We start from the raw sequence: 10,786 nt of genomic DNA on the forward strand, positions 1-10,786 counted from the left end.
TTGCATTGGCTGTAAAAAGGTGTGGTCGCTTCGAGTCTGTCGCAAAGAGAATTTAGAAACCAAGAGAAATGGCAGTGCTGGATGATGTTCCCATCTCTGCTGTACGTGCAATGCACTGGGGGAGCTTCATTTCCTCCATATTCCTCTGCAAATTTGCAGCTTTGCAAATTGTGCCCAGAACACATGTTGTATCAGAGAGGCATAAAATGCCGTGTGACTGCAGGATGCTTGTGAGGAAAATGTGGACTAATACTGACTTTCAAAGATAATTCCAGTAACCATGGGACATTGTCCATTTTCCATTGCCCAGAATGTAGAGCTGGACTGGAATGAGTGTGAATGCTGCGGAGCAGAGCAGTGTACAATCTCAGCTGCCTTGCAGGGAATGGGGAGACATTTCTGTTTACATCCTGTTAATTAATTATCCTGCATCTTCCACAGAAGCCAACAAACACCACAAAGAAAAAGGAGAGAGACCAGAGAAAAGCATGATTCAAATATATTGCAGGAGTGAAGAACTACTAAGAAACTTCTGCTGAACTGGTCCCAGAATATAAATTGTACAAGATAATTCTCCTTACTAGAGTCTCCCAGTTCTCTGATCTTGCCCTCAAACTACATTATGCAAAAGACATCTGAAATTATCTTTGGTCATTTCAGTTTATCCCTTATTTTGCTGAATAATGGGTAGTGGATTTCAAGGTGACTTCTCATTTGCCAAAATCATTATGGTCTGTTCCTGACTGACTGGATGGAAAAAGCAGTAAGAAGACGTACTGACTCTGCATAAGCCCATCAGATAAATGTGTGGCACTTAATTTCACACACCTCATGCAAGCAGTCAATTAATGCTCCTGCTTTGGCACTGAACACAAATTCCATGCATATGACTGGGCTTATTTCAGCATGTCCAAACCTCCATGCAAAATGGAGATTAGACACAGGTTCTGGCTGAGAAATTTGCAAAGAGATGTTACCCCAGGGTCCTTGCCACACAAGCACAAATAGGAGTGGGGACATAGTTTGAATGCTGATATAGTCTCTGTTTACTGGATAATATCTAATCAATTGTTTCCAGCGCCCTGATGAATATGATGCACTTCCTAATCCTGCAGTCAGTCTATTAGACATGGATTGAAGTCATCATCAAGAAAATAATGTTCTCAGAGAGATGACACATGAGCTATATGCTCACTTGGGGCTATGTTCTTTTTGCCAGACAATAACCCTGTTCCAGGAGGCAGAGACATACATAAGCAATAGGAAAGAAGAGTTTATTAACCAAGAGGGTTATTGCATTGTTTAGAGGAAATTTTCACCGTTGCTAAACTCTGTAAGAAAGTGCCTCATAATTTCTCAGAACGGGGAACAAAACGATGCTCTGGCAGAGAGCTGGGCTGTTCCTTTTCTGCGGGGTGGCTGACATTGGCTGTCCGTTGTTGAGCCCAGAGGACAGCATGCAGGTGCTTGCTGCAACGTGCCAAGCCCCTGTTCCTGTCAGAATGGTTTTTACTTCCCCTCACCTTGCTGTGCCAGCAGCGGTGGGGGATCGCACAAGATGGGGTATGCCATGCTGGTGCCAGACTGGTGCTCAAGGAGGGGAAAAGCTGTTCCTTTCCTCATGGTCATGCCCTGGACATAGTTGGGAAGGAGTGCACTGCTGTGATTTGGTCTGCAGGAAGCTTCATTGTTAAGAAGCCCAAGGAGCAGCAGAGCACATGGAATCAGTGGCAACAGGGACAGGGAGGAGCGAGTGTTGGGTTTCTTGGCATGGTGGTTGCAATTCAGGTGTCTAAACATGGGTAGCATCTAGTCTCTGATAGGTGCCACATCACTTCTTCCAGCCCTTTGTGAGTGTCTCAGATACCCTGACATACTCCAGATGGATCAGGTGCCTCTGAGTTGAGCACTGGGCATGTAACTCTGCTGAGAGATGCAGAGGAGTGCTCTGACCAGGCTGGCTTTGGGAAATACTGAGTAGGTTTGTGCCAGAATACAAGACTGTCTCAGCCTGTCTTTGACTGAGAAGCATGTGTACAATGTGAGGGGTTAGTGCCAGAAGGTCTAAAATACCTAGGGAGGAAAGCTGTGGAGGCAGCTCTGCATCCCCATGCACAGACATGCCTGGGAACTGCTGGGTCCATTTCTAGGCAACAGAGATCACCGAGGACGTAGTGAAACATGAGCACTTAGAGAGGAGGATGATGTTCTGCTGTTGAACTCAAACAGGACTCCACACAGGAGAAAGGCAGCTGGGGAGGAGATGGCCTGACTCCTGCAAATTTTTTTTTTTCTTTTTTTGCAGGAAACAGTTTAATTTGTGACTAGATAAAAATCTCTTCTGAAATATCTGCAATCTACTTGGGTGGATTTTATTTACATTTTTTTTTTTTTGTCGGAGATGAGGGAATTCAGTAAATGTTGGGACACCAACACATTTTGTTGAGGTGAAATTCCCCTACTGCTCTGTTACTTTTGGGCAGAAGCTGTGCCATAATCTCAACCAGTCCGTGGTCCAGTGGAGGTAAGAGGGTCTTGAGGCATGTAAATGCATACTGAGCACATGTTGCATTGCTCTTCATGAGCACACTCTAGTGGGGATGCACAACAGGAATGTGTGAACCCAAGACTTGGTCATTCTGCTGCTCCTCAGCTGTACCAGAGAACTTAGCCCTCTGATGTCACGTTCAGACCATACTTGAAGTGGCTACCTCCTTGGCCTCTTGACCCAGTTAATGCAATCCCATCACTGCCGAAAGCTCCCATAGAGCCCACTATAGTCTGTTCTACCTTTGCTTGTAATAATTAAAGCTCCTGCAATTTTTAATACTCTTATCCCTGTCTATTTTAATATATGAACACCTGGGCGTTATAAAGACAATTCAACAGGTCCCTGTCCCTTGTCTGAGCTGATGAAAGATCATTTTCCATCCAGCTTGCAACAAAGCACCATGATTTTAATACCAGACAAACTCTGCAGATTGTCCGTACTTGACTTTTAACATCCAGGCTCGGTGCTAATCTTTATTGACTGTGTGCTCAGCATTAGCATCCTGACAGCGGGCATTTTGACACTGGCTGGGGACTCCCTCGGTGATCAACAAAATGAAAGCAAGCAGAGGGCATTCTCCACCCCTCGGGGTTGGCACCTCCTTTCCTGCTTCAGGAACCTCTCCAAACCTTGCCTTGTCTTCTGTCTGCACCCAGATGTGCACCCCACACCTCCATGTTCCACAACCTGTGTGCAAGGGAAGTCTCTAGAGCCCACCAGGACCCCTGTGGGGCCATGGAATGGCTTTGCCCAGGAGCCTCCAGGTTCAGGTGGAGAAAGCACAGCTTGCTGGGTGATGCTGCCTGAACTCATGTAGGCTGCAGTGGGGTCAGTCCACAGCACCGTGACACAGCCCTCCACGGTAAGTGGGGCAACTCACAGCCCACCAGATCCTCTGTCCCCCTGTGAGGAGGGCTGGTTGGTCCACACACTTTCGTGGCAGCAGTTTGCTTCTCTCCATAATCACTGTGGACAAGGAAACAACACCACAGATCCATTTTTTACCAGTCTGCCGGTGCTGGTTTGAGTTACGTCCAACGGCCTGTCACTGCAGCTGGCTCAGATACAGATCTTCTCCCTGATGGAGTTTGTGGGAATGGCTTGCCTCTCTCAACTTGTTTTGGTGCACACTGTGGACATGCCTTTCTCTGTTGTTTTTTTTTTCCAGACAAGCCGCGAATGAACAACATCCTAACTTCTGCCACTGAACCCTATGATCTGTCCTTCTCCCGGTCCTTCCAGAACCTCTCTCACCTCCCACCATCCTATGAGTCTGCTGTCAAGACAAACCCAAGTAAATATTCTTCTCTGAAGAGACTAAGTAGGTGTCAACTCATTTCATTTCTTTTGTATCTCATTGGCTTGTAAGCCACAGTGGGCACAATGTTAAGGCAATAATCTTCTTCTCTCTGTCATTGTACTGCCCAAGTTGGCATCTCCGGTAACGATTCTTTTGGCTGTCGCTTCCCATCAAGGAAGAGCACAGAGAAAGAGTCACTTCATTACTGTGAGAGCACATGTGATTATTTGCTTACTGACCTCCTTGTTGTGCTGCCTCCCACTACTCCACCTTGTATCTGCTCCTGATAGAGTCACCTGAGAATCCTTTTTATTGCTTCTGGAGTCAAGATGAGCCAAACTGTCTGCCTCAGTTCAGCTGAGCTCACCTTGATGGAACCAGATGACAAACTCAGGCCAACAGAAAACTGCTGAAATGGTTGGGAACATCTATTTCAGGAGGAGCACATCTGCCTGCCTTGAGCAGTGCTGCGATCTGCCATGTTTCATGGTGTATGTGTCCGGTCCTGGTCCCGACCTGTGCCTGACACTGATTGATGGTGCATCTCTGATATTTCAGCATGTTGCTCACTGCCCTGTTCACACTAGTTAATATCTGTTCTTTCTTGCTGTTTTATGTATTGCGTTGTTCTGCCAACTTTCCTGTAATGCTCCAGCTCACCACCTTTGCTGACGGCAAACTCTTCAGCTTTGGTGAGATTATGAAATAAGTGATATTTGTGTGGGCAAATGCTCTCTCCAGACTCAGACACTGGGTTTGTAGTATGTTTCCATGAACATTTTCTGGATGCAGCCATGTATTCACACTGCCTAATTTAGAGAAATAACTTAGGTTACTTGCAATAGCTTCATTGAAGGTAGTTGAGGATGAGGAGCAGATCCTACTTCCTTAGTCTGTATAAAATCTGCATTCCCAATTTGGCCAGCTACATGAGACACACCAAATTAAGTGGCAGGGGAGCCTTTTAACTGTCCATAACAAATCTCTGCATAGAAGATTTTCCAGAAGAGAAAATTGAATGGAAATATAGCACATAAAAATCTCAGCCCACTCCTTGGTGCTTCAATGTGGGACTTATGTACATGTTTAACATTAAGGCAAATACCTTTGATGTGCTTAAAAGCAAGCACGTGCTTAACCGTGTTGGAGAACAGAGATGAGGTATTTTGTGATTGGAGACTGCCATCTTCCCTGTTCAGTGTGCCATGCACACAACTCTGCTTCTGCCATGAGCTTTGTTCCCTGGTCACATCTGAATCTCACACTCTCAGCTGCATCCCATTGATGAACTGTCCACGTTCTCGAGCAGCTTTAATGATACTATCTGATATTGGAAAACCCTTGAAATCACGGCATTGTAATATTTTTGCAATATTTTTATTTTAAAATGTCCCCATTTTTAGGTGATGATTTGTTTTCATTTCTCAGCTGAAATGAAAATTTCTCAGCACAAAAATTATGCTCTTGGACAGGCCCAAAACCTGCTATTTCATTTGTAATTGATTTGCAATGCCTGCGATTACCTGGGATACATACTTCCTATTCAGAGCCTGGGCGATCTCTGTCCTGGCATCATTGAGAGCAGGTTAGAGAAGTGCTCACCAGAAATCACAGCAATGGGTGCATCTGTCGCGATGCAGGGGATGGTCAAGACCTCTTCCAGCCTGCGCTTCATTTATTGCTTTACATATTGTGCATAGGTGCTCAGTGAAATCTCCTTAACCCCTATGTTAAAGTTATTGATGTATCTCACTGAAACATTAAAAAACCACAAATGAATGATGACTGAAACTCCCACCCCTTCCACAGCCAACATCTGGAAATGTATGTCAGATTTGAACACTATCCTCTACCTACTCCTACAATTCTTATCTGATTCTCACCGAGTATAAATTCACTCACACCAAGCAACGCCATCTGCGCACTGAGCCATACCTTATACTGAGTGGTGTCTTAGCAGCTTGACCCATTGGGTGCAGAAGGTTTTGCTCAGCAGCTGAAGAAAGAGCAGGCTCCTACCTGTCCAACCTCAGTAGATCACAGTAGAAGGGAATAAGTATAGACCTCTAGCACTGTATTTCCTAGATATTTGTCTAAAATGACAGAAACAGGCTTATGTTAATGTGCCAAGCATAAATGTCCTCAAGAATGTGCTGAGCATAGTCAGGCTCCCTCTCTTCAGCTTTTCCTGACCCTCTGGACAGTTAGCATCCCTGTCCCCATTCAGAGGGTACCTGACAGTCAACCCGAATCGAAGAACATAAGATTTAGTCTTTTGCCATTGGCTAGGGTGGGATTCATTCACCCTCTTAACTTTTCAGCAGCATCAACCATAGGAAGGAATCCCTGCATGCTGCAGTGGAAATACCAGCTATTGTCCATCAATGGTAGGTCTAGATACAGTTCAGTCACCTTTGCAAGGCACCAACCCATCCTCTTGCAAAGCACCTGACAAATGCCAAACCAACTGCCTCACACTATGTGTTTGAGCAACTAAATAAGCAATTTCAGCTCTAAAAGTGCTAAGCACTCCACGCTCCCACTGGGCTTGCATATACTCAGCACCTCTCAAATCACTGAATCACTTTCTTATACCTGATCTTCTCCTGAGCCAAAGGAAAATAGGCACCCAGCTCCTAGACCTTCCTTTGTAAAATACCAGCAATATCATTTTCCTGTGACATATGAGTGAGCTAAAGGCAACAAAAAATCCAGAAAAAGTAATAGCTAAACGCTGGCTTTACAAACAAATTACTGGGTGTTTATTTTTCAGATTTAAAATTACTTCTTTCTAATGAGCTCTCTGCCATGGTTAAAAATATAAATGTTGTGAAAATCTTATAAACAAACATGATATTTCTATTCGAGTAAAAGAAAAGGCTTTAGATACTTTTAAAATCTGCATTTTGGCTATTTGTATGGGCTTCTTCAGGCTTGCCAGATAGCTAAAGGTCACTTATTTTCCCATAGTTAGCAGAGACAAATAGTGAAAGACATTTAAATTGAATAATCAAGGCACATCCAGGAAGAAAGAATATTCAGTGTCTCCATGCCAGTGATGAGGAGGCAGAGTTCAGCAAGGGTATGGTCAGATCCACCTCACCCTACTTTAGCCATCCAGCAATCGGGCCTCTTGTGTCTTTGTTTGATGCCAACATCTCTATAACAGTGAAGAAGGACAGTCATCTCCATATTATGAGAAACCCTCTGCAGGTCCCAGTCTCTCATTGACACCAGAGTTGCTCTGGCAAGCTACCTAGCTCTTTGCTGGGTAATGAGCCTAATTTTTGATGCCAAGAGCGTAATGAAGTACATCCCACTTTAGGAGACTCATCTGAGTGATTTGTGCAACAACGAAGAGATGAGCTAGACCTGCTGCCAGCCCCTGTGTGTCCCTGGGGAATGCTCCTGGCTTGTGGAAAGGAGCTCCTCACCACTGAATTTGCAGGGCAACTTCCTTCTGCTGGCGTTTGACTGGGAAAGCAGCACCGTGGCTTCTTCTCCTTCCAGAGCAAGGGCGTGAAGATGTCCAGGAGCAGTAGGAAACAGGCTGTTGGCTGTTGGTCCCATACAAACGGTGAGCTTTCTGCTTCCATGGCTGTTTACCTCCCCAGCTCTTACTCCAGGACAGACAGCAGGAAACCCATTGCAGGGTTGCTGCCTGTGAAGCCAGGCAGGAAGATCTCCGAGGAGCAGGGAACCATCTCTGTGGGAAGCCCTATGCCATCTTTGCCCCGGCAGCCCCATCAGGCTGGCACGTGGGACGAGCAGCAGTGGGTGGGTGTGGGATCACATGGCTGAGAGAGAGAGACCAGCCGTGTTAATTCTGTCCTGCCCAGCGCTCCAGGGAATCGCCGTTTCCAGCTAAGTGAGAAAGGTCAGTCAGGAAGGAAGCTCATATTTTCAGGCATATTAAACCACTTGGTATTGACTACGGAATCATCACAAATGACTAGGCAGCTTTAAAATGTTAAAGCCAATTAAAACAGGAGAGACAAGCCCAAAGAGGAAATACACTGGAACCGCAGGGAAAGAAAAGCAAAAAAATTACTATGACGGCATTACATACATACACATATGCACGTATTTTAACCACGTTAACATACAAACATGGGAAAAAAAATATATCCTTGGCTTTTCCACACTCTCTTCCCAGAACACCACAAATGTACCTCGTTTCCCTAATTACAGTGTCAGAGGAGCTGTGCTCTGCCTTTCTGCGATGGCATATTACACATGTTGAGGTGAGACGTGTCAGTAAGAACACTCATTTGGGGCTCTCCCTCCAAATGGGAAAAATGGGAAAAAATTCTCCCTGAGGGCAAAGCAGCTGATCCCAAAGCCAAATCAGATGAGGCACTCAAACAATCCCGAAGTTTGGCGAGACCAGCCCTGGTCGATGTTTCAGAAACTGCCAAAGGAAGAAAGAAAGGGGAGAAAAAAAAACCCAAACGAATAAAACATTGAAAAAACCTGCAGAAATAGTGCAGAAAATGTGATACCCTGTAATACTACTTCCACATATTTGAAAAAGATTAGTGAAGCCCCAGAAGTTTGAGACTGGCTTAAAAAAAGATAAATTTCTGTCAATCAATAGAGCAATGATTTCTTTCTGTCTGCTCATCAGTTACGGCCTTTTGGAATCCACTTTAGACACATTTTTGAATTTTTAAGCACATCCATGAAGGAGAAACCTATTTGATTGTAGTTTTATTTCAGCTAAAATTACAAATGTCAGCTTTCATATGAGCGTGAACGGGAAGATAAGGGGTAGCGGTACCAGAGCCTCACTGTCCCAGTGAACTTGCTGCTGCAATGAGGACGAGAGGAATCAGACTGGGTGGTTTCAGGTCCTGGAGACATTTTCATTTTAGCAAACTATACAACCAGATGTCCACAGTTCCCACCCCCACCCACTGGGTGAGGCACCCGGTGCCTCCAACCTCAAGACCCCGGTGCTGTATTTGTTTCATTGCTCTCCTGGATGCAGAAATGCTGCGGTTGCAGAGCTGTGCTGAGCTTCTGCCTCGGCACGAAGGGATGTGTGTGATACAGCACGCTCAGCCTCTCGTTGAGCTACGTTCTCCATGACTGGTTCAGCAACACTTGTGGACTGACACCACCTTTCAGAGGCAACAGTCTGTTAAATGTCTGTCTGGTGCCTGCTTAAACCAGCATGTTGTTCACGGGAAACTGCCGCTTCGGCTTTGATTCCTTTGAGATGGAGATGTGAAGTTTGTATACACCTGAAAATGTTCCCGGAATAGCTGTGCCAACATCTAAACGTGTCTCTCAGCATCACAGGAGGAGACAGCCTGCCCCAGCTTAGAAACACCTTTGAAATGAAATCAGTTCCCTTAATGGTTTAGCCACTGCCAGCAAAAGGCCATGCAGACTTCTACACTGTTTACAGGGATGGAGGAGGGAAGGAAAGGACATTTTTAATGCTCCTAATTGGCAAAACTTTTAAAGTGTAGAGCATGCTGCATTTTTTATGCAAATTAGCAAGGAACAACTTCAAACCACTTTTAATCATCTGATTCTCCTGCCCTCACTAGCTGACTCAGACCACTGTAAACCGCACATAAGCTGGTTTAGCTCCTGCTGGCAATTACCACAGCCAGGTGTGAGCATCCAAGCACATCTCTATTTGGGATGTTCTCTGCTTTAATTACATCTATTTAGAGTCACTTGGGCAAACCCAGTGGAACTTCTCTCATCCAGAGCAGAGGCCAAGTGCCAGCGTGCTAATTGCTTAGCTCCTACTCTGCACCCAGCCTCCAGCATCTTTATCAAGCCTGTGTACCCTACGTGTGTGCAAGTCTACCTATGGCCGCATTATGGAATAAAAATGTTTAAAATTTCTCAGGCTTCCTAGAAGGTGATTTTAAAGACACAAGAGTTTGAGGTGAGGGGAGCTGCTGTCTGACATATGCAATGGGATACTCTTCCAAGAAGGTTTTGATTGCAAAACAGACTAATTCCTACAATATATACTCCGGAGAGCAAATTCCATCAGCAAGCATGCCAGTAGAGGAGATCTCTGGGCAATCCTCATGCCTTGGTGGTGTATATGTTATATAGAAGGGATTGACAGCAACAGCGGTGCCAACAGGTGGTGCATTTCAGCACACATGCTCTCAGCTTGTACTTTTGGATGCTGAGAAAGAGGGATCAACCATCGTCCTCACAGCTCCTCTGGGTTATGTGGCCTGTTTATAGGACCATGAAGAGCAGGGTCCAGGGGCATTGCTGAATGTGTGGGAGAGGACATGAGGAAATTAGTGGGTGAGATCATCCTGCACAGGATGCTTATTGCACTCCAGGGTTTGGCTGAAGACCTTAAGGCATCAATGTGTAACTGTTGTCTTGTGAGCAAACTCCTGGGATGTTGTCAGCACCCATCACGTATCATAAGGCATTGACATTTCCTCTGAAATTACTCTTCCCCATGGGACAGCCAGCCGATTGTCTTCATTTCTCAGCAAACGTTGTGTATAAAACTTATAGATTTATGGCTATGTCAGAGGAATAGGAAATTTCCACAGCATATTTCACACATAGGTCTGCTGAATGCCTACAGAGACTCTAAGCATTGTAAGTGGAACAGTCTGTATCACACGCCTCACGAACACAAATACTGTCCCGCAGCAGAGCCTTGCTCTCGCTCAAACATCCTCAGAAACTCCATGCATGTGAAATTTTCCTCTTCCACCATCTGATACTTTTCCATCTTACAACACTTACTTACTGAATGAAATACTGAAGCTGAGAAAATCAAAGGTGTTCCTCTTTATTATCATGTATCTTTATCATACTTGTCTTATAAGGAAGAGACTTTCCAAAGGAATTTTATGATAAGTCCCAAAAGCTGTCCAGGACATATAGGAGATGATGTCTTTGCGCATCAACACTTTGCTCAAGACTGGTAGGGA

The 10,786-nt window shown here is 45.0% G+C and overlaps 1 protein-coding gene across 1 annotated transcript in view; it reads left to right on the top strand.

The window, feature by feature from the left end:
• SHISA6 (shisa family member 6) overlaps positions 1-10,786 on the top strand; it is a gene marked incomplete at its 5' end in the record, with an annotated part of 269,956 nt that overhangs the window by 256,998 nt on the left and 2,172 nt on the right. The window contains one exon of the mRNA XM_009894354.1: positions 3,720-3,872. Coding sequence (XP_009892656.1) covers positions 3,720-3,872 — 153 coding nt within the window. The remainder of the gene's footprint in view (positions 1-3,719; positions 3,873-10,786) is intronic.

The sequence above is a fragment of the Charadrius vociferus genome, unplaced genomic scaffold (assembly GCF_000708025.1).
Source record: "Charadrius vociferus isolate BGI_N301 unplaced genomic scaffold, ASM70802v2 scaffold121, whole genome shotgun sequence".
NCBI lineage: Eukaryota > Metazoa > Chordata > Aves > Charadriiformes > Charadriidae > Charadrius > Charadrius vociferus.